At 40.2% G+C, this 17,826-nt stretch overlaps 1 protein-coding gene across 15 annotated transcripts in view; it reads right to left on the bottom strand.

Annotated features, from left to right (window-relative positions):
- The window catches only part of kcnt1b (potassium sodium-activated channel subfamily T member 1b), a 69,045-nt gene that overhangs the window by 12,039 nt on the left and 39,180 nt on the right, over positions 1 to 17,826 (bottom strand). For 8 of the 15 annotated variants that reach the window (XM_084024301.1, XM_084024312.1, XM_084024302.1 and 5 more), the window contains 21 exons: positions 17,257 to 17,362; positions 16,218 to 16,268; positions 16,062 to 16,110; positions 15,830 to 15,889; positions 14,461 to 14,535; positions 14,115 to 14,198; positions 13,002 to 13,096; positions 11,597 to 11,777; positions 10,953 to 11,117; positions 9,783 to 9,919; positions 8,550 to 8,613; positions 8,193 to 8,301; positions 7,335 to 7,443; positions 5,914 to 6,063; positions 5,586 to 5,821; positions 5,169 to 5,189; positions 4,456 to 4,669; positions 2,929 to 3,034; positions 2,298 to 2,470; positions 1,460 to 1,531; positions 142 to 276 (listed from right to left, as the gene is read on the bottom strand). In XM_084024301.1, the coding sequence (XP_083880427.1) occupies positions 142 to 276; positions 1,460 to 1,531; positions 2,298 to 2,470; positions 2,929 to 3,034; positions 4,456 to 4,669; positions 5,169 to 5,189; positions 5,586 to 5,821; positions 5,914 to 6,063; positions 7,335 to 7,443; positions 8,193 to 8,301; positions 8,550 to 8,613; positions 9,783 to 9,919; positions 10,953 to 11,117; positions 11,597 to 11,777; positions 13,002 to 13,096; positions 14,115 to 14,198; positions 14,461 to 14,535; positions 15,830 to 15,889; positions 16,062 to 16,110; positions 16,218 to 16,268; positions 17,257 to 17,362 (2,392 nt within the window). The remainder of the gene's footprint in view (positions 1 to 141; positions 277 to 1,459; positions 1,532 to 2,297; positions 2,471 to 2,928; positions 3,035 to 4,455; positions 4,670 to 5,168; positions 5,190 to 5,585; positions 5,822 to 5,913; positions 6,064 to 7,334; positions 7,444 to 8,192; positions 8,302 to 8,549; positions 8,614 to 9,782; positions 9,920 to 10,952; positions 11,118 to 11,596; positions 11,778 to 13,001; positions 13,097 to 14,114; positions 14,199 to 14,460; positions 14,536 to 15,829; positions 15,890 to 16,061; positions 16,111 to 16,217; positions 16,269 to 17,256; positions 17,363 to 17,826) is intronic. The other 7 variants (XM_084024308.1, XM_084024311.1, XM_084024314.1 and 4 more) reach the window with 1 other exon arrangement.

Here is a 17,826-nt window from a genome sequence, read left to right as displayed (position 1 = left end):
AAGCATTTACTTTCCAGCAGCATCTTGATGAATACAGATGAGGAAGTTAATCAAGTGGAGTCACTCGATCCAAATCTCGTAGGGGCCGACGGTACCGACTGTTTCCTGTTTCTCCACAGCGAGCGGCTCTCTCTGTGTTACCTGAACATGGTCTGGACGTTGACGATGGTCTTGGCGTCTGCCATGTAGTCCTCCTCAGCGCTCATGGTGCTCTCCTTGTCCACAACCACCAGGTTGTCAGCGTAGATTATGCCGCACTGTAGCAGGTTGTCCAAGCTGGTCCATTCACAAAACAACAGTCTGTATTACAGCATGACATGTAATACGAGGTGGGTTTATGGATCAGGGATGGATGACATTTGAATGACATACTATTAGGACTGCCCCCTCTTAGTGGATTCATTGACTCTGATTTATATTGCGATTAGTGGTTTTTTTTTTTTGTGCCAATTAAATCAATTATTTATCATTTTTTACAACATATTATACTTTAATTGTTTTTGACATTAAATTACTTTTTTATTATTGTTATTATAATACAATATTAATACTTTGTTATGATGTATTTATGACATAATATACTATGACTTTTAAAAAAATAACATTTTATTAGTAACTACACTATGACTTTTGGAAAATGTAATACTTTTCTAGGACTATTTAATGAGTCCTTATTACATTTTTAATAGCATAGCAAACTATGACTTTTTGAATGGCATTTTTTTATGTTCATTCATATGTAATTCTATGACTTTATATGGCATTATTAAGGCATACAATACTATTACTTTTCATGACTTTTCTTATTACTGTTATTGCCATAATATACTATGAATTTTAACATTTTAAGATACATTTTTATGACATGCTATACTATGAATTTTCATCACATGATGTACTTTGTTTTTGTTAATAATACAAGGAAATATTTTCTAATGGACTGGCGTTTTTTTTGTGGCAGGCTTAATATATCATTTGCCCACTAAAAGTGTGCAGTTATGCAAGTTATGTTACGATGTTGATGCCACAGAGACTTCCTGTTTATATAGTTGATTGCTTTTAACTGGAGAGCACAACCAGTGTTTCCTAGCAACCACATTATACATTACGGAATACTTTACTAACTAAGGTCCCTTAAGATTTAAAAGTGTGACCTGAGTTAATAATCATGAGTTAACAACTGTCAGCTAAATGTGGAAATAAGAGCTCCGATGGGTCAAGAAATCCAAAGCACATCACCGATAGCTATGTTGTGTTGTAGTAATCTGTTTTATGGTGATTCTTTCCTCTAATAAGATTCTGAAACTAAGTTTTTGGTTGCCAACACCCACAAGGGATTATATTACATTTTATTGTACTGCTGGTCATGTGAACAAAGAGGGCAAAACTACCACTGAGATAAACATGAATATTAAATGAGTGAATCAAGTCGGAACGTTTTTATAATCCAAACACATACTTATCGATGGTGCCAGCCATGAAGTAAACCATTGGAAAGCAGCAAATGGCCTCTAAGAAGTGGTTGTCTGGCCTGTGGGAAACAAGAAACATCATGAATGAGCCTCCCACTCTAATTATCTCTGTAAAACCCCAGTGACATTTTATGATGCTGTTAATGGGATTTTCCAGAAATGTGCTTGCTCATCTGGGCGGGGGCAGATACCATCGCAACTGTATTCATGTTGATGGAGAAAAAAGAGAGGAAATGTATGTTTAATTCTTAAATTCAATGGGAGGATTTAATTGGTTGCTGTGGAAACCCCCGAGGTCATGAACTAGCCAGAGCTTCCCTGGCTTTCTGTCTGTGTAGACACAAACATATACATATATACACACAAACACACAAATGTGTTTTCTTATGCAGAAAGAACTGCAAATAATGCAAAAGCCATTTCTTTCCATATCTTGGTTGTTTGGAATGGCAAACCACTGCGTCCACGAACAGATGCAAATAAACACTAACACACAAAACAGGAGCCCCTCGGTCCATTTCTCATCTTCATACACCTTTTGAACTGAAGACTTGTTTTTGTATTAATCATGTAGAACTATTATATTTCTTCTATTTCAAGCTATGATCACATCTAATGTATGCATGTCTGGCATGTCCTCTATTAAAATAGCAGATTATTTTTTTTTATTATCTTTTTTAAACTCTGAAACAATTGATGAACTAATCTGCAAGAGAATTGTGAAAAAAATAAATAAATCACACTCCTAGTTATTATGAAAGCCTCGTGTGTTTTGCGTCCGTAGGAGTAAGAAGGAGCGAGCAAACAGACCGCTCTACGTCTTACGGGTTGTCCAGCAGCAGCACGATGGGGTTGAGCTCCTTCCTGGGCCGGTAGTACGCACGCAGAGGGACGATGAAATTGTAGAGACCATTTCCTGCCGTCTCTGCTGACACTATGATCAGCTTATTCTTGAAGCCGTATGCTTTGGCATCCTCAAAGCTGCTGTGTGTGCAGCCCTGGATGGAGACAAGTCAACCAGTCAGGTTTCAGTTGTGCTTTAAGAGACATCACATAACAGTTAGGATGTATTTATTGTGTAGTTTATAGTTTGGATACGTGTTAAGTAAAGTTACAAAAAACAAAAACAATCTTATGATAAAGAATTAACTAAAAACATAAAATACAATATACGTATGACAGAGGATATGAATTATGATGAAGGGGTGGGATTAAATAAGTGTATACTTCTCCCACTCTTTTTTGGACATGTCAAAAATTCATATTATTATATTATTACTTATTATTCATATATCTCTATGCTTTCTAGTTGTGTAATATTTTGTTTCCTGTATGACACAATCTGTTTAAAAAAAAAATCCAAATGTAATTTATAAAAACAATATTGCAAAAGAGGTGAATGCATGTTTCTGTGGTTAAATTGTAAGCTTCTGTGTTGTCATGCGTGGGGATTCACCTTGTCGAGGCGAAGGCAGCAGAATGGAGCTTTCTGTGGCAGGAGGTGGCACAGAGTCGGGGAGCTGCCGATGTAGGGCGAGTTGGGAGGGTAGCCCTTCACAAAGCTGATGGAAGAGAACATTGCCTCTAATAAAAGTCCTATCAAACTTTAACAACATTGAAATGAATTAGCGTTAAAGAGCTGAGGCCTCGTGGTTTGTTTGCTTTCACCAACCAGTCAAGTTTCTGTCCAAAAATCGTATCACTTCTGCATTTTAACATTTGTGTAAAATTGTCATAATTAGCACATGGATTCTTGGGTTGTCGAAGTATTAGATATCCATCTTAGAACTGATAGCTGCCTTCCTCCTCTCCAGTTATTCTGTCTCTGAAGGAACTGCTAAACACACCCTGACAGAGAAGTAGTGTGATCTTTCAAAATGTACAAACATATACATGATGGTATAAATGTTTCCATTCAATCAAGAAGTATCACTAAATCCCGCTTCATTACTTTCATCGTTATCCTATCAGACTAAATATCACACAGAACAACTGCCAAAATAACAATCTTTCCGTTGTTCTGTTTATTATTAGATTCGGCAGCTGTTTTGCTCAAATTATGTTTATAAGCCCAAAGGTCTCATTCCTGCTTGATACCCTCGACACGAACAATTACGTTTTTTGCAGCCTGTTAAGTTTTAATCTCCTCTCATTTCGTTTTGCAACAATAGCGTCAATTACGGTCTGTGTCACCTGATTTGTAAAGTGCCAGTTGCAATTACCCGACTCAGTTTCACAGTGCCCTCTAGTCTGCCATAAAAAGAGATTTGGATTCTCATGGATGCACCAACACCTGACCGCCACATGGGGGCACTGTGGGACCTCGAGCAGCTCAGAGTGTTTGCTGCAGACTGTGTGGTTGCCTTGATCTCCACAGCTTCTGTGTCTGACATTTCTTAAGGAAGAAAAAACTACTCAAGTGTCACGGGGTGCAGTAATAGAGGCTCAGTGGACGATGTTAAGTCCAACTGAATGAGACCCAGCAGTTACTGTTCCAAAAGACTTGTAAGGGCTGGGGTCAGTCTGTGGGGCACGGAGGCACTGATCTCTCCTAAAGTTATCTCCACCTCACCAAACCTCATACAGGGAGGCAAGAGAAGAACAAAACTGCTGTGATCAACATATTACTCTGACTTGCTGAATCGCTACCATGGTGACTGATAGATGAGAGCTGAGGATCTATGTAATGATAAGGAGCTGGAGATTCACCCGAGAGATAAAGTGCTGACCCTCGCCGTCATGACATACACATTCATCACTGCCATGTCAGCGCTTTACAGCATCATGACACACACATTACACCCCTATTTCAAAGCCATCCATCTCTCCTCCTACAACCACGGAGGCATGAGGAAGAGGAGAACAGGGGACATCAATCATGTGTATAGCACTATGAGGACGTTTCACTTTTCTACTGCCGTCAGACAAGACACCCTGTACACTACAAAACCCTCTAATATCTTCGGTCAGTAAGGTCACTTACTCTGACCCCACGGAGCCCTCCTCGTCTGATTGGTTGGTCTCATCCTCTGATTGGTCGCTGAGGAGGTCGCAGGGCAGAATGGCGGAGGAGTCAGCGATCTCAAGGACGGGCGCGATGCTCGGCCTGCGGCTTCCAGAGCCGTTCTCCGTCGGCAAGGTCAGCTTGCCGCTTTCCTCGGGAGGATCGGGGTTCTGGAGATCTATGGCTACAGTGCCTGAAAATGACGCGACAGTTATTGTATGTGGAGCAAACAACACAGCCATTTTCGGCTGTAATGAAGTCAAAGTAGATGTGTGAGCATAGATGTCTTCGTAAACACTCCTGTCCTTCAAATTCTATAGGTAAAGTAATAAGGTCTGTGTTCTGCCACACAAAGTCCCATCACCTCCTTCAGCTCAGCCTAGTTTGACCTTCAGGAGAAAATGTGTTGCTCTCCGAATGTTATTGCTCTCTAGAACTAGAACAAGCAACATGCAATGCATTGACATTGCATGTTTGTCAATAAATATGTCCCTAAAGTACATCATATTGGCTGTATGTAATATGATGTATTATATATGCACAATACATATATCAGGAATATCAGATACAGTATGACATATGCACAATACATATATCAAATACATGATATACTGTATGTACAATACATATATAATCTTTTATGTGAGAAAGACATTTTATTTAAAACAAAAACAAAAAAAACACAGACTTACCATATGCAGTGGCCTGATCAACTTTCACAGATCAAAGAAAAAGCACAACACAATAATGTCAGCCAAGAAAATAAAAATGCATTTAGGAAAAAAGTCATGCATAACAGTCAGCGAAAGCATACGGCATCACCAAGGCAGCCACGACTCCGCAGTGTGAGTAACTAAACAACAGCAACCAAGCATCCATTTTCTCTCCGTACATGAAAGCCCTTTAACCCTGACAACATGATCTTTTTCACTTTATTGTCTGACATGTTATGATGTGAAGCACTTTGAGTCTGCCTTGTGTATGAAATGTGCTATACAAATAAAGTTGCCTTGCCTTGAATCTACAAGCATCTCCTATCTTCCTCTCTTTTCCCCTTTACAAACTTCCAAACATTGTTTTTTTTTTCGGCCCCTGGCTCCGAGTCTCACCCATGCTGGCGATGATGCTGTGCACGGGCAGCCTGGAGGGGGCGTCGTAGAGGCCGGTGACGGGCAGGCCCTTGCTGTGCTTCTCCTCCTGTTTGAAGTTGAAGGCCGAGTTCTCCTCCTTGGTGATGTTGATGTAGTAGCAGGTGTCGGCGGCAGCCATGATGTGGCGGGGGCCGGGGTTCAGGAGGATGCTCTTGTTGTCCTCCCTCTTCACTCCAATCAAACACACACCATACCTGGGAGAGGGGGGGTGCAAATCTCAAAATGGGCGTTTTTTGCTCCCACAGACATTTAAACAGACAGAATAGCATTGTCGTGTTTTACTGACTTCTTGTGGGCGTGGAAGGCGGCGTAGGTGAAGCTCTTCCCATCATACTCCCCAAAGAACTTGCTGTCACACAAGCGGATGTGGTAGACCTCGTTTCCGGAGCAGCGTCCATACGTCCTCTGCCACTGCTCTGGTGACAGCTGCCCCTCCCTGAAACAGCATTATTGTCATGGATACTACTGAAATAACAGCAACATGAAGTTTCAGACTTCTGCAATGTGACTGTTAACAAACAGAAGCCTCGTCTTAAACAAAAAACTATACGTTAAATATACGTAAATAAACATAATATAAAGCAATTCAAAAGTAATTTTAATTCATAAAATAACGCACTTTTAAGTTTTTGGGGAATTTATTTGCAACCTAACAGCTCTTATCTCCCGTAAATCTGACCGCAAACCCGATGCTCGCCTGCTTCCTAAATTCTGGTCACAATTATGAACAAAAGGAGAAAAAGGCTATGAGGTCTTCTTATTTAGGCATATTCATGTCCTTGATAACTTTTAATCAATGTCATAACATCTATTCTGTTTCCCGTCACCTTCACAGCCCCCAGCCCGTCCGAGTTCCCGTTATGAAATGAGAATGGATGTGCTGTGAGCGGTGAAGATATAGTGGTCACCTTGCACAAATATGAAAAACAAAGCCAGATTTATTACCCAACAAGAACCAGAGTGATGTTCACCGACTCTGCAGTGCTGACGAAGGAATTTCATCTTTTTCTTACATAAATCATCAAGTATGACTGATTCCTCATCACAATAATGATGTTAAACATTTGAGAGAGAAGTTGACTCGGTGAAAGTTACCAGAGAATTAGGAATTCAAGCTCTCTTGCTACTTTTTAAAAACACCAAACAAAGCCAAACAAAGTTATCTGGCGTCGCTATCAAGTTTAGTTGACGTTTTTTGAGAAAGCCATAAACTCAAGTTACAGTTTTATCTTAAAAAAACTTTTTAGGAATAGTTCTACCTTTCGGGAGATAATACCAGCATCTCTAAAGCTCACCATTTAACACGTAGTACCTTGTATGTTTTAATGTGTTCAAAAACCTGTTGGCGGGCCCATTTTGTTAGCTTTGGACAGGGCTAGCCCTTTCCCCCTGTTTCCAGTCCTTATGCTAAGCTAAGCTAGCCACTGCTTCATTTATAAGAGTGGTAAAGATCTTTCTAACTCTTGGCAAGAAAGCAAGTTTATTTCACAGGAGGTTGATTAGATTACTTTGGCTGTATGCACTTTAAAAAAAAATATTTGATAACTTTCAAATCACCTCAAGTGAAATACATGAAAATGACTTTGGCAAGACCATAACAGGGCATAACGATAACTCACACAGTGATAAAAGGACGTGCTGTCAGTGGCTTCAATCCATAAATGCTAATGTTGAATGAGGTTATTGTAAAACAGTAGCTGTACTCACTGTCCTCTGGAGGTGTGAACCAGGAGTGTGACTAAGGTGGACGTGGCGGGACACACACAGTTCAGAGCCAACATGGCATACTTGAACTCCTCTTCACACACGACGTGATCTGATTGAAATGGAGAAATCGCATTAACATGGTTTGTTCGAGGGGTTGCACCAACAAGGACTCCTGTTTAAACTTCATTAAATCATGGTATAACCCTAATTCATGTTGCACCAAACTACTAAAATTAAGATTTAAGATAATGAACTCTTTAAATGTTGAAATTTAGTTTTTACGCTCTACTTACTCCAAGGTTTTAATGCAGTAAGTCATATTCTGTTGCACCTAAACTGCAATTTAAACTTAAACTTTTGGGGGGGTTGAACCTTTTAAATAACTGCCTTTTCGAGCCTCTTACTGTGAAAAAAAGCTTGTTTTCCTACATGTGCAGTTTTCTGCCGAGCCATCATGAGCAGCGATCAGTTAACTAACTGTCTTTTTAGTGAGCAAGCAAACAATCTTTTATTAAGGACTACAAAGCAGCTGAAAGTTAATGGTTCCCCCTCTTTTATAGCCTACTTACTAAGAACCGACAGCACACACATTTATTTACCAACCCATTCATTTTAATTTGGGTAAGCAAGCATATCATTGATAATGAGAGGTTTAAACTTGGATTTACTAAACAGAGATTGGTGTGTTTATGCAACAGAGCTGTGATGAATTTAAAATATGGATTAATTGATTGTAAACAGAGATTTGCTAAACTCTGATTAGAACTAATCTTTTAGGATTAAATGAATCCTTGTTGGTGCAACCAGTAGACGTGTACATGTAAATAACTGTGCTTGTGTAAGTGCTTGTGCACTTACCTGCAAACTTGACATGGAATTTATTTTCCGGTTTGAGAATTTGGACGTAGAGAGGGCAATTTGGAGCGAAATCTTTCGCTGCCCAAGCCCTCAAAATGGTCTGGTGATCCTGTGGGAGACAGACGTAGCTGTATTTTAATCATCCGGTGACTGATTTGTAAAGGAAATTGGAATTTTATCGACCACAACATGTGCCTCTGTGATTGTATTGGGAGTCAATACCCATCAGAATCACAAACTCATCTGAATTCTCATATTCTCGCCTCTAATTTATAAAGGAGTGTGAAGGGAAATCACTCCATTTGAATTATTGTTATTGTGAGAGGGTTTATACTGGGACTTAAGTTCAGGACTCACAGCAGCAGTCCGGTCGACCTCGTTCCTGCTGCTGAGGATGAAGCAGGCCTCAGCATCGTCCATCCTGAGAACAGACAGAGAGGAGAGACAGAAAGAAAACTCAGACAGGCAGGTTGATGAGATCAGTGCTTTCTAGGAAAGCTAGGGAGGGTGAGCACTAATGTCCCGTGACAAACAGCCCTCTGCTGTTACCTGACATAAGAGTTCAGTGCTGGCGACACGCCAGGGAAGAGATCATTCATTTGTGACTGGAAACTTACATGTACTGCAATATGAAATGATTCAAATCTTTCAGGGTAGCAGGGCTGATGTTTCCATGAGGCTTACCCAGCTGGCTGATTTCATCCCTTTATATGTTAGTGCTTGAAATTGCCATTGCATGCAATTACCTGCACAACTTTGTCCATGGAAGAGGGGCTCTTGGACAAGGGGATGTGCTCCTGGAAAGATTAATGGTTTTGATTTCCTACTCTTATGTGCTAGTGAGAGCTACTTAGACCTCATTTCACCCGTTTCACATCACAAGCTGCAAAACCTCTGCCAGCAAGCAGAAAGATCCCCTGAAGGTAAAATAAAACTCATGAGTGGCACACTGGTGCTGCCATATTTTGTAAGGACGGGGAGAACATCAAACAGGTCAAACATACTCCAGTGTAATCCAACCAGAGTTTCTGTTGCTGCCTGTTTGGCTTTTGATGTGAGCAGATGATCAGTGTAGAGTGAAATCCCATTACACTGATGTGCAAGCAGAGGGCAGCCAAGTGGATTTGTAAGTTCCCCATCCTAGAAGTCCCAGAGTCCCACCTGCCAGTAGAGGACTTAAAGTTTACATTCTAAGTAAGTTTGGAGATTCTTACCCAGAACCTAAAATGAATCAAATATGGATGATGTGCTTGACTTCTCAGAGTCGACCCATTCAAGGACCTGACATGGAACAAAGCAAGGCCTGGTTTCACCCGCCGTCAGGACAGGAGGCAGTCGTTTCATATAGATCCACCATTCGGTGCATACAATATATGCAGTTTTATAAATAAAGTTGGAAGATTCCCATCTGCTTAAAGGAGACGTCAGGTTCATACAGTATGTAGTGGTATTCACTGGTATACTCAGCCAGACAGTAAAGGCAAACATAAAATCATGTAAACATGTACTAGTAGAAGATCAAGTATGAGCCTGGAAGGAGCGTAATAAACATGTTGTGTTTGTCTGAATGTAATCATGAATTTCACTCACTTGGCCCGCATCAGGTCCTGGTCTTTGAGGGCAGACCCTTGAAGGTAGATGACCCTCTGGGACCACAGGGGGATTTGGAGGATCCGACGAACCTGAATGTCTATCTCCGTTGGACACAGGATCACCACATAGTAGTCCTGCAAACAACAAGGTTGATTATTTGAATCATATATTTAGAATATGTAGGCTTTAAGAGATAGTTGCATATCTTACATTCATTCCACAGAAAAACTGCTATTTCTTTTTAAATGTTATACATTAGAATAAAGTTTGTCTATTGAAACATAAATGTATCATCATTGGAACTCATGTAAGAACATTTTGGTCATTTCTTTCTCTTACTATTTGCAGATCTCTATAAATGACCAGCGTAAACAGGATGAATGCCAGCTGTGCTTCAGCATCATTAACTCCCAAATAATACAGAGAAGTCCTGCTTTCTCATGCATAAACAGCATCTGCAGCAGAATTAAGGGACCAGAATGGGAGAAAAATAAAACTTAAAAAAAAAAAAAAAAAGATTTTTCACACATCTGAGTCTGGCTTCATCTGTTCATCAACCTCTTGAACGACGACATAATCGTCATTGAAATAAAGTAGAAATGGCTTGATATAAAAAATAATTTTGTCAACGGGAGAGTCCAATGTTTTAATGTTAATTTTGATATTGTACTGTTAAATCAATAGAGGCATCATTAGGCTACATGAATACATTTAGAATTTTATTAGCCTATTCAATTCAACAAAAGTAAACTCGATCCATCACGCGGAGCAAGCGTTACAGCGGCGAGAAAAAACAGACTTTTAGGCAGAAATCTGGAGCAGACCAGGCTCTTTGGTTCCATCTGCTCGTTATTAAAACTGCAGACATGCATCATAATTCTGAAGTGTAATTTATGTAGGGATTTCAAACTCAAAAATGCTTCAAAGTCATGAAATATACAATCCATTATATTGTGGAATGATAAACTGGTCTGGATCACTTCTTGATTAAGAAAATTGTTGAATGTGTCAAGTTCTCACACTCAGCATGAATCTGTACCAGTATCTCTTGCATGAGGTCTGTTCCCTATCACGTAACCATTCGTAGGCGGATGATTTTTACCTGGGGTTGTTAGATACCGACCACAGACTTTCTGAGAAAATAAATTGGCCGTTTCATGTTGGTACCTGTAGTCTGGGATGAGCGTAGAACTCATTGAGAAAATCCATCAGCAGGTCGATCTTCAGCGAGCTCACACACAACACCACGTGCTTCTCCGTCTGCGCCCGGTGGCGGCTGTAGTTCCCTCCTAGCTTCTGGCTCTCCATCCACAGGTACGCCAGCTCTTCAAACTGACACAATGATAACAAGCTCGCCGTGATGTCCAACGCAACACGAATTAAATGAATAATAAATGAGCGATGGATTAGACGTCTGGCCCGTGAACTGCACTGAAGTGAAGACTGCTGATGCAGTAGCTTGCCAGCAGCAGGAGTTCAGTTCTGTTTCTTACCCAGAACATTTGAAGTGTTTGTAGTGTAAAAAATTGCAAACAGGTAGACTTATTATTCAGCGAGTGTGAGCCAACATTACTGCTCTGAATTCTGAGTAATGTTTGCAGGGTTTTTCTGCAGCGAGGTAAGCACTATTATTTTATTAACTTTCTGTAGCCTGTGATAGCTGTAAGAAAATGTAATTTAATGCCATCACTAGATGCAGAATATCACAACAACCCCTTATAAGACGGGACCCAGTGCCAGGTTAATCAAAGTGTGGAACCCCTCGCTGCTTTGGGGGAAAGCACAAGGTTAGTTTACCCTCCAGTCCTTACCTGCAGCGGGAGAACCACCAGGGCAACACAAATGAGGATGACCACCAGCAGCTGGGAGGGCCAGATCTGTGGCGTGACGTCCCCGTAGCCCACAGTGGAGAAGGTGACGATGCAGAAATAGAAGGAGTCAAACAGGGTCAGATGCTTCCCGGCTCTCTCTAGATGCTGGATCCCACAAGCTCTGCAGAAGGACGAGTAATAATAATAATAATAATAATAATAATAATAATAATAATAATAATAATAATAATAATAATAATAATAATAATAATAATAATAATAATAATCATCATCATCATCATCATCATTATCATCATCATCATGATCATCATCATAAGAAAGTTAAAGTTAAAATTTGGACAGTTCAAATTAGACCGTGCAATTTAAATCATAGTGAAATGGCAGTTTTAAACAGGTGGGTTTTCAGTATCAATTACACTTGATACTGCTATATCAGACATGTCTCCTATGGGAAAAGGTCCATTCAAATATTTAACCTTACTGTTATTTAAGCTAGGGGACTGGGTACTAAATTGAATTTGGCCAAAGTACAAAGGGCAGTGGAGTTAATACAGCTTAGGCTCCTGATCAATATGTCAATTAAAGTGGTGCTATTGATTGCTCCGTCAGTTCCTCCTCTCTGCTTATGTTAACTTGTTTAGTTTATATTACATTGATGAATCGGAGAGTTAATGACACCTGGAGGCAGAGAGGAATAAAGGATGAGGAGGAGTGGAGGAGGGAGATGCTGGGTGGTGGCCAAGCCACAAGAAGGATGTTAAAGGTAAATGTACAAACAACAAGGTCACTGCTGTATTTAAGTCTAAATTATGTTATTTTGTGTGTTGATGGAGCAGCTATATAGCCTAGCGTAGATCGATCTGAACTTGACAGACTTTTTACAATTAGTTTGGCATCATTTTAATCAATTTACTGCAATTAAATAACAGTGAATGTTTATTTTGGGTTCATACCATTTTGTATTGGTGCATTCATCCTGTATAGAGCTTAAACATATGTTTTTGGTCTTCCTATTGTATAATATTTTTGGTCATAAAATAGTTCAAGCTTCAAGATAACAAATGCCAGGGTCTTTATTATTATTAACATGTTTATACATTCTCCAGGTTAGATTTTATTATAGGGATATATATATATATAGTACATTTATAGCATTTGCCGACTCCAGACTTTCCTATCAGATTGTATCTTGCTGTAAAAGAAAACCTGTGACTGTTTCAATTTCTACTATTATAACATGTATCACTTCTTCCAAATAATCTACTTTGTCTGAGACTTCCAAATGGCCCAGAAGGCACCAGAGAAGATGCCTTCTGGGCCATTTGGTACACAATTCAGGAAAACTGGTCGTCTGTGACTCACACGAGAACAAAGGTTCACTCACCCAGTGAAAACCAGACACAGCAAGGTGCAGATGAGGATGAACACCTGGTTGAACATGGCAGAGTGGGTCCTTTGGATGGCACGGTGGAAGTCATTCTGGACACCAGAAAACACATTAGTTAGTAGATAGCCAAGTTTTTATTATTATGTCAATAGCAATGGCTAATCATTGAAATACATTACCAATGATGTTCTCAATGAAGACACAAATTAAAAACAATACAATCAATCTATATCAAACTCCACTGCCCTCGTGTTCATGCTATATTGTTCCGGTTGCACCTTGTTAGCATGTTCTGCCTGCTGCCGCCTCAGCAAACTGTCCCTGTTTTCTCTCCATGTGTTGCTCTGCTTGGCCTCAGATTCTACCATCTGTCCAACTACCGCCTTGGCATGAGGCATCTGAATCACAGCGAGAATAACACACTACACCAGTTGGATGTCATCTAATTGCTTTGTATTCCATTTACCGGCACCTACTGGATGGCAACTCCTGGACAATATTGACAAAACAACACCAGATTTCTGTTCACCAGATCTCTGCTTGTTGCCGTGTTTGCTTGTGTCTCCGTTCCCTGTCGGTTCTTCGTTTGTTTAAATGTATCATTTTTACGTACCGTGTTTGTAGCTACAGTATATTAAGTATGTGCACGCTTTGCAGTTGCATCACAAACCCAGGCGACTGCAGCTGGTGGCGCGATGACGATCAACTAAATGAGTGCGAGTCATAGCTCTCTCTCTATGCAACCATCCATACAAGATACAAACCTCCTCAATCTCAAACCAAAAGGTGCATTACCGTAATTACATTTTGATAGGCAACAGTGAAAAATAGCCTCTTTCTCTAACCCCTCTTTTCATTTCTCCACATTCATGGTTGCTATTAGCTTTTTAATTAGCCAGCAGCCTAATATATCAAAGTACCAGCAACAATGTTAGACTAGTAGCTTCAGATACACTAGCTGGTGAACTGTGTCAGCTCAATTCAGTTCTCTTCAGACTCCTAAATTGTATAAACCCACTCAGCCCTTACAGCCAGCATTACTCAGGAGCTGTTCTCTCTGTGCCCTTTTATGCAATACAGCTACGTTTGTACAGAACTGAAAATACCCACGATCATGTTCTCCAGGGCTCCTTTGGCCAGCCAGCAGTTGAGAAACACAGGGACGAATATGTTTCTCAATGGATGCCAGAAGATCTGGAGAAGAAAGGAAACGGAGGAGACAAAAAGGGTGAAATAAATCAGTGCCTGAGACATGGACGGAAATAATTTTCTCTAATTGCAGCGAAAGAAGAAAATAATAAATAACATGTCCTTGGATGAGGTACACCTAATGGTGAGGTATTAACATTAGATTGCTCAGAGCAGTTCAATACCAAAAAGACCTTGAGCCTCTGCTAATACATTTCTTATGGAACATATTGACATTACTGCTCACTTGATTAAATAAATGACTCACTGTGATTATAAATGGCACCGAATTGATCATCTCCAATATGAAGGATATCTGGAAGATCTGCTCCCAAATGTTCCCCTGGAAAGGAAATTGATGTGAAATGATTAAATGAACCAGTGAGGAAGCAGATGGTTTTAGAGAGAAAGTGTAACTCCAGGTAAAATGATAACAATGCTGTGTGACAGGCAAGAGGACAACCGTTGTGAGTTGTGCATCCATGTACCTACTGGGTGGGAGCAATGAAATTAAATATTCTTCTTATGTATAATCAATTTCAGTATTGATCTGAGCGAATCCAAGCTGGATTGGAGACGTTGTTAATTAACGTTGGATCAGGAAACGCTGCCCACTGACCTGCTTTTGTTCTTGAGGCATTCAAAGCAAGAGGTTGTTTGCACAGCATGTTAATGATGCTTCACTAATGTGCAACAGCTCATTTACAGAAACAGAATCATTTCCTTTGTAATAAAATCACAAAATGCATTCTTTTATGACTTTTTGAAGCATTACTTTGTTGACTGCTGTATGCTGCATACCCTGCTCTTGCTTTAAGACACTGAAATTATGTTGATTAGTAAGCTTCCATTATTAAATGCAGAATTATGTATTCCATAAAGCCTTGAAAGAATGAAAGCTAATGTATTTCCAAACAACAAAGGAAAAAACTGTAATTTTAAGAGTGAAAATGTTTTGTGGGCACTGGTTGATGTAGGCCAGATAACACAGGTGAAACAAACAGAGATATGTGGTTGCAGCTCATTGGCCAATCAGCATGTGGGCCTGAATACTAATCTCAGTACATCCTTACTTTTGTAAAACTTGGATTTACTGCTGACCTAATTGACGGTTGTATTTCAAGTGCTGTACTGGACATTGCAAGGTCTTTATAACATGCTGTCCACCTCAATAACACACTCTGCTCATCCCTGCTCATTAGGGGGGGAATCTCACACCAAGACTGACCCTCTCTATTTGCAGGAACTTGAGTTTTTTGCATAGAATACATAATGCTGCTATCTGCACTCCCTACTTATGCATTCCTTTAAAAAGCCCATGAAAAGCATTTAAAAAAGGACCAAAGTAGCCCTTTAGATGACTCCCATAGATGAAACAAAAACAGCACTTGGAGCCCTGTGAACTGGCTTATGTAACTTGCGAGTGTGCATGATGTCCGAGTCTAAAATTAGTGGCGAAAGTCTTCTAGCCCCGTGTCTCTGAGCGGCGCCTCGCTCGGCCCCGGCTCTTGGACTGGATACTGAAGGCGAGGCGGCCTCAGCAGGGAGAACAAATGGAGGTTGTGCTGGACTTTGATCAGACAAATGTAAGACATCGACTCGGATTAAAGAGAGAAACCGTGCACCCCGTTCCTTACCTTGTAGCTGAGATATGTGATAAGCACGGTCTCCAAGAAACTGATTAAGGCCACTGTCACCTGGAGCAGAAGGGAGAGGGAGATGAATGGACCCAGCAGCATAGACTCTGTTCTGCAATGCCTTTATATAATAAATGCTGCTAATGCGTTTGGGCTGAATCCTGCATTAAGATGCGGTTCAAGCATCGGAATGTGATTTATGTGACTTTCAACGGAGCCTAATTAGCCTCACCTGTATCGCCCAGACAGAAACCCGTCTGTCAACCCAGAAAATCAACGACCTGTCGAAAACCAAATGAACACACTTTGGTGCGCCTCCATACAATTATGACAGAGATGATTTACACACTTCGGTTTGCTATTAAATGCCATTTTGACTGAAACATACCAGTCGATTTCTGCAGAGTCTGTTGTATTGCTCTTGTTCTGACATATTGCACTGTGGAGAAAAAAGGTAACGGGGGAAATATGAAGACAGCGTGAACGCGTGCGTGTGAACGTGAGTGGAAACACGGCTGCTGGGAAACATTTGGCTCATTTGGTCAGTTACCAACATCGCTTTATCACCTCAAAATATATAAGAAAACTTTATCCCCAGGCAAACTTAACCCACCAGACCCATTTCTCCTTAAAGGAAAACACATTTGATTGATAGTTTAATTTATTTGACATTATTGTTACGTGTACATTTGTTTAAATGTGCTTTGAATTCAACAACAATATATCAATTCAAATTAATTAAATATGCTTAATTAATTGAGCAGCTCATTATTATTATAATAATCTTTCTCATTGTGTGACATGACGAGACTTTTTCATAACTTGTTTTATATCAATTTGTTCAAGAAATGTGGTCGGAAGAGTTTAAATGTAAGACAGGATGTGCTATTAAAGCATTACAATTGTTAAATGGGCTGAAACTTAATTAAATAACAAAAAACAAGCTAGTTCTGTCAAATGTTCAGCAGATGTCACTGAGGGACTTCATGAGTTGTGTGTTTGTATTTGTTCTTGAGGGTTACTGTTATCAGAAACCACAACATGTCACTGACTTAAATGTAGTTTTTAGTTAAAAGTTAAGATAAAAGAAGCAAAAACTTAGACAAAGTGTTGAAAGCAACATTTGCATATAAATAAATGTCCTCTGCTCCATTCTTTCACATTTGTTTCTCACCAACCAATGGAAATATATTATTGGCATATGGATAGTCATCTGTTTGGCTTGGAATAAAACAAGGAGGGAAATGATGGATGGCATGAAAAGAGATAACAGAGAAAGGAGCTTTATCTCCAAAACAACATTTCTGCAAAGTTAACCCCTTTTTTGAAGCAAATGATGATGAAAAGCTTTCAAGAAAATACAGACACATCTGGAATAGGGGAGAATTGATGAAAGGAGAGCAACTGCAACGGAGTGTGGCTCTCACCCTGAGGTGCCGTTGCCCTCCTTGGGGTTTTCCAGGCCGACCCTCACTATATAGAGGGCACAGGTGAGGATCTTCAGAGAGAAGTTGAACAGGCGGATTCTCAGGCCTGCGGACCAATAAAGACATACGGTCTGGTTTAATGAAATGATGTGATGATCACCTGAAAACGGGGTTTCTTTAGGTTAAAGCTTGTCCACCACCTAAAGCTCAGAACCTCACCGGCAGCCAGAACTCTCCTCAGCGTAAAGTTGATTCTGCAGTTATTTAGGTGCGTAAAGCGCCTTCAGTGAAACGCCTAAAGGGATTAGATCCGTCAACGCTCCGAAGCGTGATTAATGTAGCCCATTGCTGCTCTGGCACCCTGTCACAAAAGATTTCCTCTGACGCGTAGCTTTCAAATCCTCCAAGAATAACACAAAATAACACCAGCACACATGTGGGCTTCTAAAATGAATATGCGCAGCAAGATTAAAAAGACTGCACAGAAATAGGCAGGAGGGATACTGATGCTGAATCGCCAATTTCCTGTTTGTATTGCTTGCGTAGACATAAACTAAGTAAGCACACAGC

This window comes from Eutrigla gurnardus (assembly GCF_963514095.1).
Source record: "Eutrigla gurnardus genome assembly, chromosome: 13".
Taxonomy (NCBI): Eukaryota; Metazoa; Chordata; class Actinopteri; order Perciformes; family Triglidae; genus Eutrigla; species Eutrigla gurnardus.
The sequence above is the reverse complement of the archived record's forward strand: the minus strand, read 5'-3'. Positions and strand labels throughout refer to the sequence as shown.